At 37.3% G+C, this 25,326-nt stretch overlaps 1 protein-coding gene across 3 annotated transcripts in view; it reads right to left on the reverse strand.

The window, feature by feature from the left end:
- gpc6a (glypican 6a) overlaps positions 1 to 25,326 on the reverse strand; it is a 125,105-nt gene that overhangs the window by 74,751 nt on the left and 25,028 nt on the right. For all 3 annotated transcript variants that reach the window (XM_087794004.1, XM_087794005.1, XM_087794003.1), the window contains one exon: positions 15,003 to 15,161. In XM_087794004.1, coding sequence (XP_087650130.1) covers positions 15,003 to 15,161 — 159 coding nt within the window. The remainder of the gene's footprint in view (positions 1 to 15,002; positions 15,162 to 25,326) is intronic.

Genomic DNA, 25,326 nt, shown 5'->3' on the forward strand with positions numbered 1-25,326 from the left:
GTGTGAGCACCGCTGGTTTAGAACAATACAAGATAAATCAAACAGATATTAAAACAGTGCAGCCAGAGTCAAAAAAACATGGTGGGCTCATAATATTAATATAACAGTGTTATCAAGCACAAGATAACATGAAAAATATAATAAAGATGATAGTAAACGTAAAGCAATGATGAAAGGAAAACTACATAAAATAACAGATAAACAGAAATTACAAGTGTGTGACTCCATATCCTGAGCCACAAGTAATATAACTAGAATAAAAAGCAAGATAAATGCTTGAATAATACACAGCAAAGCAGCAGTTAGATGATCTTTAGAATAGGAGTTCAAATATAGAGTTCATATAGCGACGAGTGCCACCTAGTGGGCTCTCACAATAATGACAGCGTATTATGAAGCTTCATCAGTCCGTATTCTTTATGTAAGAATGGCAACGTTATGAAATTGAAAATGCACTGATTTGAGAGGACTCGGATGGTTGTCTGTGAGAAGCAAGTGAAGATTCAACAATTATTTATCGCTGCTCTCTTTAAAACGCCCTCTAATGAGGCGAACTAATCCGTATGTGTCATTCTGTCCCCTCGAGTCAGAGCCGTGTTTCTCTTCTGCTCTCCCCCTTTCAAGCCATTACTGGTAGTAGACCGGCATTAGTCTTGGAAAATAAGTAATCAGATATTATCACAAAAGGCCATGCAGACTTCAGGGTCAACAGTAAATTACCGAGACGGAATCCGGATCGTGTTCTCTCCGGAAAATGATGGAGGTTTGTAGCTTTGTATACTAGCTTCAGGTTATGACTAGATCACAGAATCTCTCTCACACAACAAATACACACATATATATACGCACACTTACACAAATGTTTGCCATCTTAATTGCAATTAAAACACATAATCAAAGTGTTGTTTTTTTGTGACACATTTCCATCAAATCTATCGCTGCTATCAACGAGGAGTGAACTTTTCGGAGTTCTTGTCTTGATCCGACGCCTCCAAATATGATCGTCCTTGAGGAAATTAATTACCGTCGTACGCTGTTGCACTTGTGTAGGAAGTGATTTACCGCTAATGAAAGCTGAAATACTGTCATCTCCTCGGTTGTCTCTCATTTTTCAGCCTAATAAGTCACTTGTGGAGCCGTCCAATCGCTCGCGGGGAACCGCGTTTGTCCGACACAAGGATATATCCTCACGAAGCGCCCAAACTTTTGTGTATTTCGACCCTTAAAATATATATATTTTAAAGTATTCAGTGACGTGCTAATTACACCAGACTTCAAAAGGTGGATTAAAATCCTGGCAGATGTGTCAATGAACACTTCAAACCAGATAATCTGTCAAGATAATTGAGAAAATGAGGTGGCATCACGTTTCAAAGCATCTGATGAGCAAGTTCAACGCTGAAGTTTCTGTCTACGTCTCCCGTTACATAACCACGACGGCAGCGATTAGCAGGAAAAACCATGAGACGCATCAGGCGGACTCATCAAAAGACACAGAAGAGCTCGTCATACATCGGAAAGATCTTTTAAGTGAAGGTTACATGATAAAGCGGCTATTTTTAACGATGAAATACGTCTTGAGGAAATTAACTTTACAGATAAAAGACTTAAGGGAACTAGATTTTCTTTTTTTTCTTTCTTCCCCCACTTGTGTACTCAGCGACTGCAGTGCAGCAAAGCTCTGCAGGTTGATCCTCTTATTTGTTGTGAATAGGGCCATTCAGCCCGAGGCTCAAGCATGAAGGGATGAAATCCTCCTCTTTTACCCCTTGTGTTCAGATCTAAGAGGGAATGAAGGTGGTTTTTTGCCAAAGTGTGCCATGATAGGCTTTGACTAATGATGGTGGGCTGAAAGAAAGTAGCACATCTTTGAGGAAAAGATCCAGAACAGTCAAATTTGTTCATAAAAACATTTAACAATAATGGTTAGAATGTTTGTTATTTCATTAATAGTTCATATTGACTTGTAAAGTATTTGTTAACAAGTTGTTAATTATTTGTAACTGTACAGTTGTATTGCTAGTTAGAAGAGCATTAATAAACTGTTAGTTAAAGAGTTTAAAATAGTAATTTATAAGAAGCCAATAGACAAAATACAAGCTGTTAGTTTACAAGTTATAAATACCTTGTTTACTGCAAGTTTTGGATTTATAACTACTTAATCAATTAGTAATAGTTAATGAAAAAATGATAGTACATTACTAACTAATGACTTAGCAAGAATCAGTTAATAGTTCAGGGACGTTATTATAAAGTTGCAACTGTTAATAATAGTCTCTAATGAATAACTCAGTTTACTACTAATCTATTAACTAGTTATAAAACAGTTATTCTAAACTGTTAATTTGAGAGTTATTTATGTCTTGTTAAGTATTTCTGTGTATATTTTTCACAACTGTACAGATGTATTGATAGTTAGCAGAGCAGTTAGTTAAATACTTTTAAATGACTTGTTAAGTAACAGAACATAGCTGTGTATTATACATAACTAATAGATAACTTAAAAGAAATGTGTTTACAAGTGATAAATGACTTGTCTACTAAATGTTATTGATATACTTTATACATGACTAATAGTTTCAAGTACAAACAATTTTAAATTAATGACTAATAACTTACTAAGCATCAGTTAATAGTTTATATAGGTTATTGGGTCATTATTTTAAAGTTGCAAATATTCTTAGTTTACTAACAGTTTGTAAATAAAGAATAGTCGCAAGTAATCTACTAATTAATAATTCAATCAACGATCTATTAACTAGTTTTAATGGAAGGTTATTCTAAAATGTTACCTTTTGTATCAGTCTCCTCAGATCAATTGATGTTCTCTTACTAACAAGAAGCAATTCATTGTAATGTGATTTTCTATAATGTCCACACAAAGGACCGCAAATCACACACATTGTGATTCAAGTGAAAAGTTTCACCTACAGGACCTTAAGTGGATTACGACATGGTCATGGAGTCTTTGAAAATGGGTCAAGACATGTCTGTAGGGCACACAAGCTACATGAGCGAGTCTTCTCTAGGAACCATTGTGACTCAATAATGGTTTGTATTCATTGTCCTGATATTAAACTCTACTCTTACACTAGAAAAGGATGGCAATCTTTTTTTTTACGACTTAAGGTCAATGGATCAAAAAGGGATTTCACAGTTGAAATGGAACAGAAGGCTTTAAAAGAATATGAAAGTAGAAGGTGAGAATAATGAGGTAGGTACCAGAAGTCAACTCTGAAATGACTTATGACTAAAAAGAGAGAACATCCACCAAGAACAGAATTTCTCCTCACTTTTTAAAACACAGTATAAAGTATAATAAATGAAACAGTGTTGAAAATTCAAAAATCATATCCTCCCACTGTAGAAAAGTATCTTACATACCAGGAATTTAACCTCCGGATAGTAGCAAAGGAAAGTAGAAGCTGCACCACTTGTGACCACAACAAGCTCCGGTGTTCTACTAAGTTTTTCCTACTAAAGTACAACAAAGATAACACATTTTTCTCATTTAAAGTTCATTTTCTTCAAGTGAAATTGAACGAAATTGGGTTCCATAATTAAGGGATTTCGGTCTCTGCTGGTTCTGAACGTTGCTGGGCACGTGAGCAACTGCAGCAGCTAGAAGCCATTCAAGTGAATGAAGATCGATTCAAATCCGACCACCACCAAATGTGCCTTATTCATTTCTTACTGAAAATGTCACTAAAATATACATCAAACATCAGGAAAAACACACTTGGAAGATGAACTAGTACCAACAGGAATTAATTAATATATATATATTTATATAAGTATTTTTAGATTAATAAATGTGTACTTTTATGAATATGAATATAAGGGATTTCCTTCCAGCATGTTCAAAGTCAAATTTACTTGTATGATTGAGCATACAACATACACATATATAACTATTACATAACTACAATTTCCTAAAATGGTTTAAATACCAAACAACTCTACAAACAGATTTTACTAATGTAATATATTCTCACATCTCTCCTGAAGTATTTTCTCCCCTAAAAGATCCTGCCTTACCTTTAAAAAGACCTCTGGAAATCCTACCTCATATCACAGGCGTCGAGATGTCAAAGGAAAGTAGAATGTGATGATAGAATTCAAAAGGCCAAAATCTCTTTTATAAGTGACATTTTGATGACATTTCTTTGGTCTGTTTAACCTTTCGTGTTATTCATTTTTCTTCCGTGTTATCCATACTGACTGATGTTTCCTTCCATATTACATTTCTGGCTTCTTGGCAATATAAGCAGCTCTAGAGTCTCTCCTGCATGGGATGCAAAGATGATTCATCTTAGTCGGGTTTCATTCAGATGACGAGCAAAAAGGAAAAAGAATGGTTCTTTCTTAAGAATGTTTTACATGCATGTTTGCTGGATACTCTTCGAAAATATTTCCAGTTCGACAAATGGTAGGGCCTGCTGAGAGGGAGACTTTATGAGCCTGCTGTCTGTCTGTTCGAATGAGATTGCTCGAGCACTGCTCTTGTTTATCGCAGTTGGGGGGATGAATTATTGTCAGCAGTCAAGGAAAGAGTTCTGAATTGAAGCGATAACACAGACTACAAAAATGGGTGAGGAACAAACGCACACAGATCTACTAAACGGATGATAAATTTGATACGCACCGGTTTCGCTCTTGTCAAAAATAATTTAATTACGAACTTTCTCCATTTCCATAATCTACACCAAGTATAATTTTCCATTATTGGCTCCGGCTCGGCGAGGTTGGAGTCACAAGTAAGCAGAATTTCCCCGGTTCACTGAACAGTCCGGGCCACACACAGCGGATCTTTAATTGCTTAAGGAATAATTATTTTTGAAGCCATTGCAGTGGAACCCATTCCCTTCAGCCCACACTTGGACTGAAACAGTGAGGAAAGTTAAGTTGGTGGAGTTTGCACTCAAGATTGAACAAGAGTGTCTGTCATGTGGAAAAAAACGTCCGTGGAGTTAAAAGAAGTGTAACTTATGGATGAAAAAATGTTTTTTTTACCCTTTAGTTTGAATCACCCTTGAAAAAAATATTGATCCACTTGAGATCAGGAGGTGTGAAGTGGCACAGTCAGGGGTTGAAACAGACTGTTTGAAAAGTGCACTTCTTCTTTCCCTGCTTCATATTCAACACCTACTTCCTCATACATCTGGAGTGTTATTGCGAAAACAATAAACAGCGGATTATTATAACTATGAACCGACTTGTCTGGCCTACTGCGATCGAGTAATGACACATCCAACAAGTTTTTTTAGAGCGCCGGCATCATCGCAGTCATGATGGATATGCAGACTGAGTTGGCGAGTGCATCGTCTGGCGCTGAGCATGAAATAGCCAGTTGATGATATTCCACTTCTGCTCATCTTCTTAATGCATTTCAAGAGCATCGGTTATGTGACTTGGATGCTTCGCTCGTTCAGAAACCAGGGGATGGTTCGATAGACGCTTGTCGCAGATATATGGAGCAGATGGCGAGCAGTTTGCTGACCTTTACATCCCATAAGACACTATATCATAATAACCATTGCATTGGAAGTTGTTAGTGACCGCAAGGGAAACCTATACTGAACAAAAATAAAGTCTTACCACGGAGTTTAAAAGCTTATTTTACTCAATTCCCAGTTTTAGTGGAAGGTTGTTTATCATGGGCAAAGTGTTGAACCTGCTGGTTGATGTACAGGTAACCAACAAAGCAGGCGGATTGAGAGTCTGTAATGTGGAAGAATTTGTTGTTCATGTTAACAAAAAGTCAAACTGCAACATTTGGTGCTGTGCGTCAGATGTCTTGCATACTGTCTCACTCCTTATACCGAAGCAAGTATAAATCTCAAATTGCAGAATCCTTGGAAGTACAAGTCCTTGCTGATTGATTCTTTTGAGTACCAACAAGGGGTATTTAAAGGGTTTGTTCACCCAAAAGTCTACTTTCTACGCTTTAAGTGTAGACAGTAGACTTAAAGTGACCAAGATATTTATCCAGAGTACTTATTGTCTGTGTAGCATGTTTGCCTTTAAGATTCTGCTACAAACAAGCTTAAAATATAGACTAATATTATGTTTTTTTTCCGGTACAATGCCTCATGTCGAGGCTTGAATACAAGATGGATGTTAAAGACGAGCATATGAAGCTATTTGGTCTTTTTGGATGAAGATGAAGACGTTAAAATGGACATGCATTTTTGCCTAAAACTCTAAAAAGAAACTGATTACTCTGAAAATAATCCTACACTTTAGTTGACATGAGGATGAGTCGAAAATGAGTGAATTATCAATTTAAGGAAAGTCATTCTCTGGGACAGAAGGTCCAGGATTCGCTGTCACAGGAGGCAGTGGAGCTTGTAGGCAACATGAAATCATTGGGCATATATCTTTTCTCTGACCCGTCCACGCCGACTCATATGGTGTAAAGATGGTTCATAGGAGATTTCTAAGGTAGTAGTAGTCAACTACCAAATCCTGAGTCAGTACTACTATAATACACTACGTGTGTCCAGAGGAAGACCAGACACTACTGCTTCGTAAACGTTTTTTATGTGTCTATGCCAATATTCAAAATGTATCAGAGCCAGTGAAAATGGTTTGGCTTGAGAAAACTCCCATAGATGGATGTTGGATTTTCAGAATTTACAATATACTATTTTTTTCCCAAGTCACTGTGCCGGGGGAAGGGATATTTTTTCGTTTATTTTATTCAATTTTCTTCACTATTAAGTTATTATGACAATGGTGGCAGTAAGGGGAGAGGTGGCTGTCAGCTGTCAAACCAGGATAGGTTACTGTCTGACTCATGCTTCCAGAAAATTATCCGGAAAAAGTAGACCTTCTCTGAAGGAAATATGTGACTTGATGTTGTTCAGGCTTTTCGTTGAAATGTGGACATTCACTGACAAAGAATATTTGTTGCTGATGGAGTAGGAGCCTGAGGAGAAGAGAGAGAAACTGGATGGTGGCCCAGACCAGTGATGCAACCCATATGGTCTCCCTATCAACCAGTAGGAGGTATATTGAAGCCGGGATGCTAACAGGGAGAAACATTCAGAAGAACAGAACTGCCTAAAATGACCAATTTGTCAATAAATTGTTTCACAGCTACTCGCCCAGACTCAAGAATTTACGATACCTGCCAACTAAATTCTTATCAGTGATCAGTGTTGATGGTCTATGAGTCCAAGAAAAATGATGATCATTACACAGTTATTTGTGTAGCGAATAATCAGCATCAACAAAAGCATTTGCTTGCTTGGAAGCGTTTCTTTTTTTTCCTCTCAGACCTGATGTCTCTCTCAACTGCCGTGCCACATTCTGTTTGAGGCTTCACTGCAGCTCTATCTGATCTACAGGGACAAACTTGGTTGTCAGTGCGACGCCTGTCACAATGGCGGTGTGAGGCTGTTTCCCAGACGTATCACTCTTTGGGGCTGTTTCCCCTCAGAAAGCATCATTGTCTATTCCGCATGAGGAATTTCATCTTTCACAAGCCTGCATCAACAAATGGCCGTGGAATAGGACTTGTGGCCTTCTCCTCTTCCTTATTCATATAATCTGTGCAATGTCTTCTTGCTGTTCTATGAGCCAATTTTTTTCTAAGTGCTTTGTCAGAGTGATTGATGGGTGATTCATGGTGCACTCTCTCCCATCACCGGGCGTATAAAGAGCCTCTTCCCATTCCCCAGCTCAGTTGGTCATTTAGTTTTATGTGCGCCGACCATTTGTCCTCTTGTAAAAACATGGTGTGTGCCACAATTACGATATCGGAGATGAAATGCAAGAATGTTTCGAAGAGCTCTGCCTTTTTCTTTGTTGCAGGTTTTGACAGAATATCATGAAAAAACTGGGAAAAATAACGGGAAATAAAAGATACTATGATGGTGTACTTACTTAGTGATTTGTCCTTCAAATTGTGTGTCTACCAAAGACGATATCACATATTTTTAAAGCCTGGTTCGAAAAGCAGCTTTTCTCAAAAGCAACTATTATCCCTTTAATATGTTTTACGGAATTTTCAAAACACAGGATGTGGTTGACTTGACTTAGACGTAAGGGAGAATTAACCTCAGTAGACTTGACTAAATGGTGTTTTCGTCAAATCATACTAAAGCCACAGCCTATACAGGAAGACTGTATATTCATTTTGGCCACGACTGGGAATTGACTTCAAGACCCTGATTCAGTATCCAGATGGTAAGAAGTCGCAAAAAACTACGTCCATATTTTATACAGACTATCACAAAGTCTGACCAGTCGACTACGCCATTAAACGTCCCCGAAACTCTAGACTGCAAATGCATGCGAATGGCTAAAGCTATCCTCCTTAAGTCAACCAAAGAAACATAATAACTGCAATAAGCTATCAAGATTGTTGGGGTGCTATTGGATTGTCGTGTTGTTGAGTTTTTTCAGCTGGATTCACAAACGTATTTAAGTTAAAATTTCCACCTGTATAGTTTCTACTGCACGGATGTTTATGCTCTGCTAGAAACAGAAGAAACAAAGAGATGAAACACGATAAATAAAATAAAAGCTACTTTTATTTGACTAGGATAACAGAATGTCTTCCTTATGGTCTCTTAACATTGCTTAGAGACACCAAACCCTGGTATAAAAAATCTGGAGTTGTGCTGCGCTAACAGTCAATGGTTGGAGAAAAGGTTAAAACCAAGCAGTTCAAGCCTAAAACTTTACAAGTCCCGTGAAATAAGGCCCTTGGAAGAAGGTTTGTGCCGCCTAAGAACTTCCATAAAATAGTGTTCATGACTTAAAGTAAATTAAATGTCTTGTAAAATAGATACAACCATCTTATTTAATTGGTTTCCTTGTTTATAATCAGTGAAGCAATGAGCATAAACTACGTTTACTTTCTCGATGAACATTAACAAAGAAAACCCCATTATGAAGAAGAATACTGTGTCACCGCGCCCTTGAATTGTGAGGGTGGTATATTTTGTGTAACCTTCTTCTGAAGCTCACCAGTGGGACAAAGTTAACAGAGTCCGGGGCCTTGCAGAGCCATCCATCCTGAAGTACAAAAGTGACATGAGGCTGCAGCCGGTGCCAGATGATGGAGGCTGCCACCGACTCTGCACTAAAGCACTGCCGGACAAACCCCCATTCCTTCCATCCTCGGGGAATCACAGTCTTCCTGACATTCACTTAGTATAACACATGGACACCAAAACAGAGGTTATTTATTCATGAATACGTCCCGGAACTCTGCGTCCACATGGTTTTAAGTTTCATCAGAAATGATAGAGACTGTCACGGAGGTTTCATCTTGGTCTGTTGGGCTGACTGAAATTTTAAACTAAAATAAGAATTTTTGTCATCACATGTTTTCCATGGCCCGTAATGTCATTCCTAGCCTTGCCATGTGTGATGTGTGACAGTCTGCACGAAAGCCCATATGTTGCATTACATTATTGACTTGACCTGATTAACTCTGCTATGAAGGAAGATCATTAGACACCGAAAACAACTCAATACTTATTAAAGCGACACTGACAAACTGAAACCAAGTGAAGTCTAATTTTGTCATATTCTTGCACCGCATATTCAGCCTAACCTCTTTATTAAACTGATTCATTCTATGCATAAATTAATAATGCCGGCTTTTATATTATGCACAAAGGATAATAGGAATTATAGATCAGACCACAAACTCCGTCAGAGACGGTGGAGCTCATTCATCAGCACAATAAAACCTACACAACCCCTTCACGGAGATTTGCAGTGGCGCAGGAAAAAGGTATGATTCAGGGAATGAAATTAATGGACAATGTAAATTGAAAATGGCCAATTTGGCGACTTATTTTAAGTGTTATTGTCTTTCTTATAATGAAATGGGTAATTAAGATTCCGGTTCATGACTTCAGACTCAAACTAGGGCAAGTGTAATATAATGAGGACCTCTGAGATTTGGGCTTGACGTCGCCATTTGATGTTAGCACTATGAATTGTTGGCATTTTCTCCGTGTAAGTACTTCAATGAGGGTCCAGCATTGATGTGAACTTGATGGTGATGTCTTAGGAAGTTAGAAGAGATGGTACACGTCCGTGCTTGACCTATGGCTTTGAAGACTCCAACTTTGAAGGACTTTTACGACTTACATTAATTACTGTATAGGCTTAGGATGTTCTTGCTGTACTCAACGCATATTCACAAACCTTGAGAATATAAGCAGGAATTTTGTAAGATATTTTGAGAGATGGTTCATCCAAAATTCAAGTTTCACCAATTTTGTAGTCACCCTCATGTCGACTAAAGATTGTGAGTTTTTCAGAGAAATCTGCTCCTTTTTAGAGTTATAGACAGCTATAGCGACTGATGCTCAATCATCTTAGTCCAAAAAGACACTTAAATACATCTAAATACTGAATAATGCTGGTCTGTAATGCTCATCTTGTATTGAAGCCTTTTTCCAAAGAAACTTGAATAAGTAAGTCAACTTCTACGGATGAAGACGAAGACAACTGAGCACCAGTTGCTACATTAAAATGAGCATACATTTTCCCCTATAACTCCAAAAAGGAACAGATTACTCTGGAAATAATCCCAACCCTTAGTATTAGAATTTTGGGTTAACTTTCACTTGAATATCACAAAACAAACCTAAATTTACAAAAAATTGTCCCTTGAACATGCCTGCATTGACTTGAGACTTGTTTCATTTTTCCAAAGATCGTATAACATTAGGAAAAATTCAAAGGAAGTTTCCGAGGGCGAAAAGAAAACCTACAGGTTTGGACAGTTGATGGACTTGCGACTTTTAGAATGCTGTAATTTATCTGAGCCACAGAGCTCTAAAACCTTACCTGGAATAAGAGGAAGAAAAATGAGCCTATTCATGGTACTGTGCACACTAATAATAAGGGAGTTATAATAATAATAACTAATAATAAACATAGTTTGTGTACTAATAAGAAAAATGAAAAAGAGATTAATTGACAAATAACTAATTCATTATATTTTTAACAAAAACAAATAGATAGTGTGATGCTCTGTGTATACACCTATATCATATTCATGTCATTATCAAAGTCTGAAAACAATGAACTTTGCTACTTGTTACTGTCAGAATTTAACTCGCTTTCTGCATTTTGTTTTGCTCCAAATCAACATCTGGATCCTCAAATATTTTGCATTATGTGTCACTCTCTATTGAGATTTTATTCTCAATAAAGAAAATGTGTGTGTTAGTTAGTTTTGGAGTGGCCTTCCACCTGCTGTCCAATTAAGCCCAGAGAATAATGAAATATTGTCATATCCACATTTTTTTTAACTATTAACTGGGAAACTAGATCTAAAAAGGGCCGTCGTCTCATCCTGAAAATAACTGAACTTTTTGTTTGCATTCATGGTGCCATCGTACGATCATCTTCAAAAGCGGCGAGTCTGTATTTTCCGTGCCTTCTCCTCACTGCGCCCAACATCGCGCGAGATGTCCCAGACAAGCAGCAAATTGGGTGACTCAAGCAGATGACACCTCATGAAGAGCTGTTTGTCACCAGATCAGCCCTAAGGAACCACAGGCAGTCGTCTACAATTCCCTTCCACCATTCTTATGAGGCTGCCAGGAGGGCTGCCATGACTGATAGCGGCCGTCTTCTCTTGTGTCAGCGACTTGTGCACTAGATCCAAAACATCTTCGGAGAACACAATGTCAATCTGGATTCTTTCACTGGCTTTCAGATGGTGGCTGTGAGGAGAATGTAACTGTCTTGTTAAGGGTCTCTCACTAATCCTGAATAACAAATACACAACCAAATATAAGTGAAGACAGTTTTAAGTTGGTTGAAGGTCATTCTCAAAAGAAACAAAGTAACAATTAATATGTGTAAGAAGGCTTACAAGCCATCTTAACTTTAAACTAATCTCGGCGGAGTTCGTCTTAACATTACTTATAGGAAGCAAAATGCAAAACATCCTCTTAAACAAGGACTTTTAGATTTCCTCAGGGGCCACATTATATACTACGACCGTTGTAAGGGGCTGTCAAGGCAAAAGAAAGAAGGTTTGAATAAAAGGAGCTTTAATAAGACGGTAAAACTTTTTAAAAAAGAACAAAAAGGATGTTATAATATGCTAAAGAATTAAAGCTGAAGCCTATTGTATAACATTTTTCATGGACTTGATGTTTGGATCCTTGAGAAAAGGAAGACTTTTTAAATATTTTATATGTTTTGTAACAAAAGAAGAAGAAGATCAAGCGCAAAAGATCGAGTGAAGTTGTGGCATGAAAACACTTAACTCAAGCTTAACAAGCTAAAGTAGTTCATTTGTAGTGAAATATTTTAAAGGAAATATCTTTCATTTGGAAATTGTCTATAAAGACACTATTTAAAAAAAAAAAATTCATACCGAAAAAAGGACAAATAAAATACCATAATAAGAAAAAAAGAAAACTCTAGAAACAATGATAAAAGACTTAAAAAAAAATTGCATCAGATTCAGATTCAGTTTATTTAAAAGGACAATGGGCAGTTACATTTAAAAATATGGCTCACAGTATATAATGATTAAAATACCTTGTGATTATCTTTATAGTTTTACTGCGACCTCATGAGGGCTACATAAAACACTTTCTTATTTTACAAGATATTTCACAAGCAACATTTTCATTTTATCTTCTCACTCTTCAGCCTGGCTGCAGAGAAACACCATCAAATGCCAGAGGTTTTTTTTTTTTTCTTCTCTCTCTGTATTGGCCGGCTTACATGCTCCATAAGGAGTCTGAGAATTTGTCAAAACCACAGATTAGAGAAAATGGGCTGTTGTGGGTGCCTCATTCTTGGTTTAAATCAGGATTTGAAGAGGGATTGTTGGAGTGAGTGAGGGGGAGCCACAGCTCTCAGAAGCTCTGCTGGGGCAGCATCAAAAGAACACACTCAACCAAAGCTGCTGCTCAACTCAGACTTTAGTCAACCAGCCACACGCACTAATCTCTGGCCTGTGGAGTTCGTCTGAGAAGAGAGAAAGATGGATTTTTACACCAGCCAGACTTTCATCCACCGTGGCATCACAACAGAGACAGCTATGTAAGCAACTTGATGTGAATATCATCCACTAAAACAATAGAGAAGCAGAACTTTACTTTTGATAAAACACCTTTATTTAATATAATCCTGGTGTTATCTCAAGGTCAAGGTGCCCTGAAGGCCCCAAAACAGATGTGACAACACAAGGGATACCTCAAACACATTTTTTATATGGCCTTTGGGTCACCTTGACCCTGATATAACATGAGGGATAAGAGATTCTATCTTAATTTCTGGCATTTTTTACAGTTCAAACATAATTTTAAGTCACTTAACTTGGAACAATTCTAGTGTTTATTACTCATGCACAAACTGGAGATAGGTCAAATATTTTTCTTCAGCATGAATGTCTGAGCCAATAAATGTACAACATATTGGAAGCTATTCATGAACATATTTGAAGTTATCAGAAAATCTGTATAATCATGAAAAATGTTGTTTGTGTTATCACAAATCTTATGTCTCACATCTCATTCCAACCTCTGCTTAATTACAAAAACAACAATGAATAAAATCAAATGTGAATTTCCGTGTCATTCTTTTATTCTTATCGCACCTAATTAATCCCTTCAAGATTCAAGTTTCCCAAGCCGAAAAAAAAATCCTCCAGAACTCAGCAGCGAGCGCTGATAGTGTAGGAACGTAATAAGACAAACCCTTTTGGGAGTTTCCTCCACACTGAGCCAAAAGTAATACGGTTTCCTTTTTCCTCGCAGTGCATCACTATGACTTCAATATAAGTTTCGCGCTGGGAGAGCGGACTGCGTGGAGATAGGGCAATCAAAAATGCCAAAAACTTGAAATCTGACTGTACACGAGTCACGGCAGGAGAACCCTCAAGTCTCTGAAGGAAGTGGTATTAAATAAAAAAAAAAGTTTTATAATAGCCCTCTAAAAATAGTGATAGTATGATGGAATAAAGAGAGGATATTTAAAGCTTGTAAGGTGGGGAAAAGCTCATTGTATGTAAGTAAGTAAGAAATTATTAATTATTTGTAGAGCGCTTGTCAGTAAGAAAACTGGCACTTGAGAAGTGGAAAGTAAAGAAACTTTAACAAATTGGACACGCTTTGTGTTCATTAATCCATCTTAACATTATAATTAGTGTTGTCAAAAGATTTAAAAAAAGAGAGATTACTTCATTATGATGTGTAATTAATTGATGTAATTAATGGCTTAATTCATCTTTGAAAATATCACACTGTTGAGTCCTCAAGTTGGCAGATCAATGGTTGAATAAAACAAGGGTCTTTATAAAGCATATTATTTTCATACTTGAACAAATGTTACTGTAGTAATTTACATATTGCTGTATTTGAGTGGTGCCCGCAACCTAGTTAGAAGCACATAAAATACACCAGGAATCTATCTTTCTATATAAAAATGATTGAATTCAATTAATACAAAAAACGTATTCAATATTATAACATATAACATTTTAAATTCAAATGTTCAATATTCTGATGGCGCTGATCTACTCCCATACCATTGCTGAAACTGTAGTAACTCGAGAACAAGATCCACACACATAAGAAGGAAAACCCTTTACAAATAAAAAACAAAAACAGTAAAGAGATCAAATAAGATGTGATTTAAAAAGTGTTATTCATAGCTTTGCCTGAAACAGCCAATTATAAAGTGGTGTCAAGTTAGTGTAAGTATCAAACAGGTCTAACGCCCTATTTAATTTAATTAATATATTAATTTAACGAATAGGGCTTAAGAATAAAACATTATCATGTGTTATCAAGATTTCAGTTTTCACTGGAAACTGCAAAGCTACCCAACTTCTCAAACTACTTCCCGCTTCCACTTTTTAATGACAGAAACACAAATAATTCATCTCAGGGTTGCACTTGAGTTGACGGGGAGAGACTCGACAGAAAATAGATTAACGTGCCACTGTTCAATAATAAATGTGACGGCGTATTAGCGAAAAGCAGAAATTGTCTTCTTACCGTCAAACATTTTATGTCTTGAGACAAACGTTGTCCTCATATTGTGGCTGCTCTCCTCCACAATTTTCTCAAACTCCACTTTGCTCTGCTGGCTGAGTTTGTCCTCCATGTCGGCCGTGCAGCAGGTGTGTCCCTGAGAACAGACTCGCAGGTGCTCACCTGTGGGGAGGAAACAGCAAATGGTGAATGCTGAAAATGTTGCGAGAGGAAAACGATTTGAATCGAAGGAACTATGCTTTTATTAAAGAGGCATTTTTAATCATAATGAGAATGTATTACAATTGTGTCTCTTGAAAGTTTATATAAAAAAAAAACAACATTTTTTGTTATTTTAGCATGTTCTTTTCAGACTTATGTTAGTGTTGAGCTTCTTATTAAAGCCCTAATATGTGAAATTGACAATACTAATTCTGGCACCCCCTAGTGTCAGAACAGATCTACAGGCATGTAGATTATCTACGACATACGATAGCAAATGTGATAAAGGCTTTTATTGTTTATTTTTTCTCGTTTTATCTTCCTAAACTCAGAAGCATCTGATTACTACATTCATATGAAAATCCTGGTAATTTTGAACCAGTAAAACATCGTCTCATCTGTGGAATTATCACATCACCTTTTATCAACCCGATATGTTTTTAACCGATAAGAATATCCGATAAATGTATTCAATTTGTGAAATCTTTCGCTGGTCAAGTAGCATCTTATCAGAAGGACCCAATCCGGGCCCTGTCACTGCCTGACTTAAAATGACTAGGTCCTCACCAGGGTGTCAACAGCATTGCTGCCTGCAAAACTTTTTCAGCGAGGATTTAGAGAGACGTATAGTAGAATCTTAAAAGTCGTCATCAAACGTGGAATTGTACGCCAACAACAACACACCAGACTGCAGACGACTACATTCAGCTAGCGTTTGAAAACAACAAACAATGAAAAAGTAATAAATTCATAGAGCCCGACAACCATATTTCTGTCATCGAGAACGCAGGTTTTTGTAAGTTATAAGCACATTTGTTTCCCAAACTTCTCCTCTTCTTGGACGAGTCTCTTTTTTTGCTGTCTATTATATCGTGATTTACCGACAGAAAATATGTTTGTCTAATGACATTAAAGAAATGAAGTTTTTGATCTCCAAACCTGTACAAACTGCAGATTATATGCATTGTTATTGAATGTAAAAATATGAATATATCTGTTATTCTATCGGTAAAAATGTTTTTTATATCGCGTATTACTAAAAAATACTGTCCAATGTCAAGCACCATACTTATCCTTTAGAATCCACTAGGTGGCACTCTCTATACTATAATCTACTTCTTTGACCAGCTGTTACGTTATGGAAACATTTAGTTGAAAAAAACCTTCAAATAAGAGCAAGAGAGTTCTGCTTCACAAGTTGTGCAAAGTTAAACTAAGCATGACAGAAAATTTGAACTATAATAATGCCAAAAGTCCCGCATGAATAACCAAATTTGAGTTAAATTGGTCCCCCACTTTATTTTATTTACCCCTTAAGAGCTTTACATTTATATAGTGGCTTAAATGGAAGTCAATAGTAATCTTAGGTTTATAGTTTGAGGAGGAAAAATCAGTGGCTCTTTTGCTTGACGGTGGAGACGGTGGTTAAATTGCAAATTAAAACTTTGGTTACGGATTGTTTTTCCGACTCTCATTACATAAAGCATTAAAACCTTTTACATGGAGGAACTCAGAGGATCAGAAGACAGAAATATATTCAAATATAATAACATTTCTTGGACACAAATCTCCTTTGCAATAGATATAATTAAGTGTTTCATGATTTCATCTATTGCTGTTAAACTTGCCTTTAGGTTTTCAGTTATTTTCAATCTTGTATTTCACTGAACCATTATACACACACACACCAGCCAGTCATAATTAGATTATATAATATTTATATGGACCTGCAGACTTTATCGCAACAGGAGATGAAAAGGTACAAATTTAAAATGTGATTTTTAAAAGAAAATGCCACTTAAGTTTGCTATGTTTTCTATTATAGATTTTGACTATTAATAGTAAGTAAGTAAGTAAGTAATATTTATTTATATAGCGCTTTTTCAGACCAGGGTCACAAAGCGCTTTAACAATCAAAACAATACTCAAAAAAGTATATACTTTAAAGATCAAGATAATACTGAGAACAACACAGGAGTTCCAGAAAATCAAGGAAAAGCCTGAACAAATAGAAACGTCTTAAGATGTTTCTTAAAGGAGTCAGTAGATCCATCAAGCGCAAAGAGAGAGGAAGATCGTTCCAAAGCTTAGGAGCAACAGCCTGAAAAGATTTCTCTCCTCTGGTCCTGAGCCGTGTGCGTGGAACCATAAGTAGATTCTGATCCACAGACCTCAGAGCCCGAGCTGGGGTGTAAAGCTGGATCAGATCACTGATGTAAGGAGGAGCCTGACCATGAATAGCTCTGAAAGTAAGAACCAGAATTTTAAAGTTGATCCTGAAAGAAACTGGAAGCCAGTGAAGAGTTTTAAGGATCGGAGAAATGTGAGTTCTTCTACTTGAGCGGGTTAGAATTCTCGCTGCAGAGTTCTGAATCAACTGCAGACGAGACAACTCCTTCTTGTTAAGACATGAAAACAAACTGTTACAATAGTCCAGACGAGAAGAAACAAACGCATGGATTACAAGCTCCAGATCATGTTCCGACAACATTTTCCTAAATTTAGAGATTTTTCTCAGTTGAAGGAAACAGTTTCTGGATTCTTTTTTTGGAAATTCTTAATGACTTTTAAGATTGATTTGATTGTCTATGGTTCCTCCAAAAAAATGGAACTTGAGCATAAAAAAAAGGATGTCTTGACAGACATGATCAATGGCAGGTCATAAAGGGGGGTCGCTAAACATATTACAATACGTCAATCATCCACGGTCGCAAGCGTCACGCGACTACTGTGGCCGCGGTGCCGTGACTTCCCCCCCCGCAGGTGCAACCCTGTCCTTGAGCAGGCGTCGAGCCATGACCGGGCCGTTGATGGGCAGCTGCACCACCATCACCGTGTGCATATTACTGTGGAGAAACTACTCCGGCAATAACAGCCGATCTCAACCCAGAAAGCACTCGAGCGAGACTTTTCCCCAAGAGCAAGGTGATGGAAGAACTAATTGTGTTTCGGTGTGACGAGATTTAAGAAAAAGGAAAAAAGTGGAAGGATTGGAGCCCGTGACCTTGCTGCCGGAAGATGTTGCCGGCGTGTACGAGCTTCATCGCACAGGTTGTCCAAAAAAGTCAAACCCCGGCTTTCACATTTTTTAATAGAAAATATCCTGATTCGGTGAAACATGAACTTAAATGTCACAAAATTGACGACTTTTTGTCGCTTTAATCTACACAGAGAATTTGTATCAGTAAGATATAGTCACGTATCATCACCTCTACTGATGCCGCCTGAGTCTGAGGACCACAGTCGGCGGCTTCGCCTCCATAAACAGACCAGATGAAGCGGTCTGGCGTTCATAGCCGAACATAAAGGACGCGTATGTGCTGACGCTCTCAAATGTGCTTGAGCCTTAATCAGCCCTCAGAGAGACGCCGAGCAGCAGTATAGAGTTGCACCATCAACAGTTTGACGCAAACCAGTTGCCTCCAGAGTCGAGCGAGAGTCGTGATGCCAGGAGGAAACTAGAAGTACTGAGCTCGGGTTAAGTTTCGTCAATGCTGGAAAGTTTTATGGAGGATCGTTTGAAGCCACGATATTCCGAAGTAAAAGTTAAGAGTCACTAACTAACCCTTTGAATAATGACTCTCTCTGGGAGGAAACCGGAGTCCCAGGAGGGGACACTGGCATGCTCTGGGAGTAGACTCCACAGAGAAGTACCCATGTTTACCCCGAGGCCATGAGTGCCTCAACCTGAGTGAGAGTACATGACCGACCACAATTTAAAGTGCTTGAAAAAAGTAGAGGAAAATCCCTCTTGAAGAGAATGAATGTACTACTGTTAGAAGGATTTCAATCCAAATTTCCACAAGAGAAATACTTCATTTAATTTGTAAACAAAAATACATGTGATTATTAAAACAAATTTGATTTGAAAATGTTCCAAAAAAGTCACATAGCTCTTAAAAACTCTTGTATTTGTTAAAAAAGAAAGAATAAATAAATAAAATCCTGTTCTTGACACAACCAGTCCACGTTTGATGATCTGATCTGACAAGTTCTATTAAGAAACGGCAATGAAAGAGATTGCAGTTCCAGGATGAAAAGCCATGAAAAAATCTGTTCTGTTCCATCAAGCGTTAATTTTACGTTATCCTGCTTCATCCATTCTCTCATTTCTGGCCTTCATCATCGTAAACTCTATAATTACGCAAAAAATAAATACTGAAAAATAAGATTCAACCTTGATAAATGTATGATAAATCCCTTCAGGTTTTTAGATTTCAAGTGAAAAAGAGGACAGAAATGAATGAATGACATTCAAACATGTATAAATACACTGCGTGGCTGGTATTGCGTATAATAAAGATATTAATTAAATCAAAGAAGGTAATATCTAACAAAAGGTATGAATGAAAACAAATATATAGTAATGAAAAAAAAGCCTTCATCTAGTTTATCTGTAGACCATATCTGTCTGGATATAGTCGGCTGTTCCCGAGACATCATTTAAGACCCTGCTGTCAATACACTTCACGCTTGCTGGACCACAGTTGTGTTGAGATCAGCCAGAGATGGAAGACTTCACAGAAACAAATAAAAACCTGTGGGAACCAGAAACTACCTCTTGACAAAAACCAAGACGATACCAGGACTGTGTTTTTTGCATTGACATGTTTTGTTTCTCTGTAAATAGTTGATTAATAACATATATGTTTTCATTGTTACAGTTGTCGATGACACCGAAGCTTGTTGCTTATCTTACAAACTATTACTTTACTTTACTGTGCCTTTTTTAAATATCCTGTATCTTTAATTTCCTTCATTTGGTCAAAAGTCTTAGCTTGTATAGCTTAGAATATGAATCTGAATGGACCGTGATGAAGTATGATGGTGTGTCCAACATATCCACCTGTTCATATTATACTCATGAGTAGATACATTTCCCCTGTGCTGTCTTCCCTACATTGGCCTGTAGAATTTAAAATACAATTTATAATCCTTCTAATAACCTATAAAGCCAAACATGGTCTAGCACCAACATACATTAAAGATTTAATCCAAACTTACCAACCCTCTAGGACCTTACGATCCTTAAACTCTGATCTATTAGTTATACCACAAATCTCTAAATGTAGATTTGGAGCCAGGGCCTTCAATTTTTAAGCCCCTCTGCTGTGGAACCAACTACCGGCTTCAGTCCGGAGGGCAGACACCCTCTCTATGTTTAAAAACAATCTTAAAACCTTACTTTTCGATAAAGCCTATAACTAACTTAACTGTTTATCTTTAGCTGCTATAACTAACTTAACTGTTTATCTTAGCTGCTATAGGCTGAGAATGCTGGAGGAGTTTTAGACACCGAGCTCTGTATATCCTTCTTTTCTGCAGTACATTCATAGGTGATGCAGTTTAAACCCACACCTTTTTATTTCTCTCCCGGAGCCCCAGGGCTCCACCTCCAGAGCTGCTGCTGATCCAGGATCTTCACCACGTCATCAGATCCCGAGTTCTCTCCAGCACCTCCGTGGACTCTCCTACACTCTCCTCTTTTTTTTCTCACTATAATTTCCCTCACTCCTCTCCTTATCCATCTGTCTACCCCCCCATCCTTCCTCCCAGCTGGTCAAAGCCGCAGGCCGTCAACAATGAGTCAGGTTCCGCTCAAGGTTTCTGCCTTCTAAAAGGAAGTTTTTCCTCGCCATAGCTCACTGTACAGTGTTTTGCTTCTTGCTCTTTGTTGAATTGCTGGGATCTATTTTTAATAGAGTTTAATATTTTTTAATCAACTATAGTCTTATTTCAACTGTATAGTGTCTTGAGATAACTTTGTTATGATAAGACACTTTGAATAAAATTGAATTGAATAGATATACTGTACTGTTGACATAAACACTAATGTTTCAGTACCATAATTACAAGTTTTGATCTAATTTTCCTTGCTAAATTTCTGAAATACAAATAACAAAATTTAACGACGATTGACGATTAATATGCAAATGTAAAAAAAAAATATTTTAGATGAAACGCTTTACTAAAATTTACTCTTTGTTTTTATGCATCCCATCAGGCACCATTAAAAGTACCATTTAAGCACCGGTTTTGCACTTCCGTCGTTCACCAACCAACAACGTTTACTACATTTTTAAAGCAATTTAACAAGACAATTTAATAGTTTGTTAACGATATGTCGTGTGTCATAAACTGTTAACTTTGACAACCAATATATTGTTTCTGCCTACAAACTTGTTTATGTGTCTTTTCCTTCTGTGATGTAGCCACAGGCTAGTTTTTGGCAAAATCTGACGGCGACGTCAAAATGTCTACAAAGAGAGCTTAATCTGACAAAATCTGACGCCTTTTCTAAAGTAACAGTTTGACAGCAGTGTGGAATAATATGTACATATAATACCCATACTTTTGAACAAGAGCCAGAGATATCTGCAGTACATTTACTCAAATATAGGAAATAATTAATTAACAGACTGTTTGCTGTGAATGTCATCAGGTCTGCAATCTGTTGAGCTTCCATCTGTTATAAACACAGAATGGGCAATAAAGGAATGAGCTGAATACATGATCTCTCTTTTTTATACTGGTGGAAAGTGAAAGAGGAACATTTGCAAGGGGAGCTGGTGAGCGTTGATGAGTGACGCCTCCTTGGTTAACGTTACAAATGGCAGCAGATGAAGAGGGACAGTGGAAACTTGGGAGCAGTCCCAAAGCACAGAGATAGCATCTGCCGAAACTCTCAGCCAAACCAGAAGTACAACAACATTGCTCAGTGGTGATGGAGATTTTCACACTTTTTTCCACAAGTGGGTCACCACTTTTTGAGTCGTTACGATGTTTTCGAAACATTCTGGGAGCGAAATTACATGATAGAAGAGTGAGCGTGGAGCATATTGGTGGAACTGCATTTTGGTGGAGTGTGAAAGCGTGTGTGGCTGTTCGTCTACATGTGCCTCGCCCCGATCCGTCCAGATGTCCACAGAGTCTCTCGCCTCAAGCCTGATGTTGCTGCGTCTTGGCTGCAGTCCACAGACACAGAAATTGTACATTCAACAACAGAAAATAAGACATAAAACTGAAAAAAAATTACTAGAAAATACTCTTTACAAAATGTATGAATGGCTGCCACCAACATGTCCTTAACCCTTATCTCAGGGTCAAGGTGACCCAAAGGCCTGGAAATGAATGTGTTTGTGGTATCCCTTGTGTAGTCTCTGGGTCCTAGTGAAAAAACATCCCTGGCTCCCATGAATACATATGCATTGGTAGAGTCCGGTCACTTTGACCCTAAGATAGCACAAGGGTTAAGAGGTCAATAAACACCTTTAAAACATTTAAGTGTGTGTCATAATAAACTGGACAATCAAAGCAGATGCTCTTTATGGCTAATCCCAGATGAGATGAGATGAAAATATCTTATTAATTATAGATTATTTAAAATGTTAATGCATTTCCTTTAACAAATGCATTCATTATAAATTCATATACTCTTGGCACTAATGAAGACATTTACTGACATTTCTATTCAGTTCTTTTTTTTCTGAATTTTATAATTCACTGAAGATATAAATGATTGAAAACTTGAAGTTATTGTATTTATATATTTTTATGTTGTTGGTAATCGAATAATGAATGCATATTAAAAAAAAAAAAACATTTGGGATGTAACCCAGGGATGTTGGGTTGGAGGTCCGAGTCTCAATCCGGCCCAAACTTTGCAGGTTAGTTGAACACCCACCCCTCCCCAATAAGCTCTCTGGGCCCACTCCCCTACCCACTCTCTCTTACCCTGTTCCCTCCTGTGGTGCGACAATCACATCATTTATGTAACAAAATGAATGTCTACAGGGGGTTTAAGCCAAGGGGCTCAGGTTTGGGCATTCTAGGCCCTTAAGCCAAATGACTCTTCTCTGGGACTTCTAGTGTTAAAATACATTAAACTAAAATTATTTATCATAACTTAACTGCTAAACACAACCTTGTAGCTACGATAAATATAGTTTTGTACTGCATATTGTCTGGAAAACAACAAAACCAAACACATAGAGAATTATCCTAAAACAATAGTTTATTTAAAATTTAAACTCACTCAAGGAGTCAGTGGCCATTTCTTGCCTCAGTAACTCAAAATGAATCACATGTTTTGGTATATTTACAAGTATTTGTGACGGATATTTTCACACCGACATGTTCCACAAAGTTTTCTTTATAGTCGCTTCATCAACACGATTTTTAAGTTATAAACATGTATAATGTTTATTCTCGTGTTGGATTACACTTACTTACATCCATGTAAACAAACTACAGACTCCCCTTTAAAAAAAAAACAGAATCTCAACAATTATTTTATAACATTAATATGTATATTTACACTGCAAAATAAATACTGGCATAGCAGAGACAACTCTTTCAAAACTTCCACATCCAGCAGGTCTTTGTATGAGGAGAATAATGAAAGCAATCCAAAGATAGCATGTCCGTCAAACACAACGACAGTAGCTGCATTAAAGAAACAAGGATGAGTGAAGTCTTCCTAATTGGCATTTCAAAATGTCTGAAAGTAAAAAGCCTTGATGGACAGTTACACATGAAAGAGCTTTCTACGCTGTCTTAACAATTCTGTGTTAACATGTTTGAATCCGGATGAATAAAGGCTGAAGTAACACTGTAAATCATCAGGAAAAATATGCAGTAATGTCTAGTAAAACATATGTTGTGCTGATGGGGCAGCTGTGCCGATAACAAGCTCTGAAAAGAAAGACATGCCAACTAGATGGGTTCAATTCCACAAGGTCTCTTTAGATCTTTAGAATACCGGAACAAAGGAAAATTGCAGACAAAGATATAACGATAATGTATTTAAGTTCTGTATTTTAGGTGAGGGCTAGTATCTCCACCTTTTTTAGTTTTCAAGTTTTTTGTCTTTACCCAGCAGCATTTGATAGAAAAGTAAAATTAAATTACCTTTTTTTTTAACAAACAAACTCTAGTGTTATGTTATGTTAATGGCCATGTTAATGTATTTTTTGGTGCGTCTTCCGTGCCCCTTCCTCTATGCGTTTTCCCTTGATAGATAATGACAACCTGCTGGAACCAGCAGTAGTGTCCAAACTCCTATGCTGGTAACGTTGACATCCCTACTGTATCTTGTATTGTCTTGTGTTTTCCATGGTGCGTTGAGCTTTGGTTTGTGATTTTGATCACCCCTCTTTTACTTTATTTTCTGTTGCACGTTTGTGTTTACCATAATGTTGTTTTTGGTGCATCTGAAAAACTACTTTTTCTCATAACCAGCACTCCATTTTTCTACTCAAGAAATACATTTTACTAAGGTAAGGAAAGGTAAAACTTTATTGATTATAAATTGTTTTTTTCCAATAGCCATCAATTTTTCATAAACAATAAAAAATAAAATAAGAAGAAGAACATAAAGAGAAAGAAGTCTAAAGATAAAGACAAAGAACATAGGTCAAAGAAAAACAACAAAGACAAAGGATACAAAGACTAACATAGAACAGAACATCCAGATACTCTCACTCCACTCCTGCCCCCGAACTCAGAATGTACAATTTAATAGCCCCAGGAATGAATGAGTCCCTGAGTCTATTTGTTTTGCACCTGGGTAGGAGAATTCGTGCTCCATCTGCTTCTCTGCTCACTGATGACAGTGCTCAGAGGATGACTATCATCATCCATGATGGACAGTAGTTTGTTCAGTGATCTCCTCTCAGCAACTGTCACCAGTGAGTCCAGCTTCATTCCAACCACAGAGCCAGCCCTCCTGATCAACCTGTCCAACCTGTTGACACTCCTCTTGGACACATTCCCACCCCAACACACCACAGCATAGAACATAACACTGGCCACCACAGAATGGTAGAACATGCAGAGGAGCTTATTGCAGATGTTAAATGATCGAAGCCTCCTCAGAAAGTACACTCTGCTCTGAACCTTCTTATTTACATGGTCTGTGTTGCAGGACTAGGGGTGTGAGAAAATATCGATTTAACGATACATTGCGATGTTGTTCTGTTCCAATATTCAATTGCACTGTATCGATATTAAAGAAAAAAAACAACATCATTTTTCTCCTCTTAAGTGTGACATTTTATTTTTGTTAATAGTTAGTTTATGATTTCTATTTCAAAAGCGTGTAAAAAAGACAATCATTCGATTGTTG

The sequence above is a fragment of the Callionymus lyra genome, chromosome 6, assembly GCF_982586985.1.
Source record: "Callionymus lyra chromosome 6, fCalLyr1.hap1.1, whole genome shotgun sequence".
In the NCBI taxonomy this organism is placed as follows: Eukaryota; Metazoa; Chordata; class Actinopteri; order Syngnathiformes; family Callionymidae; genus Callionymus; species Callionymus lyra.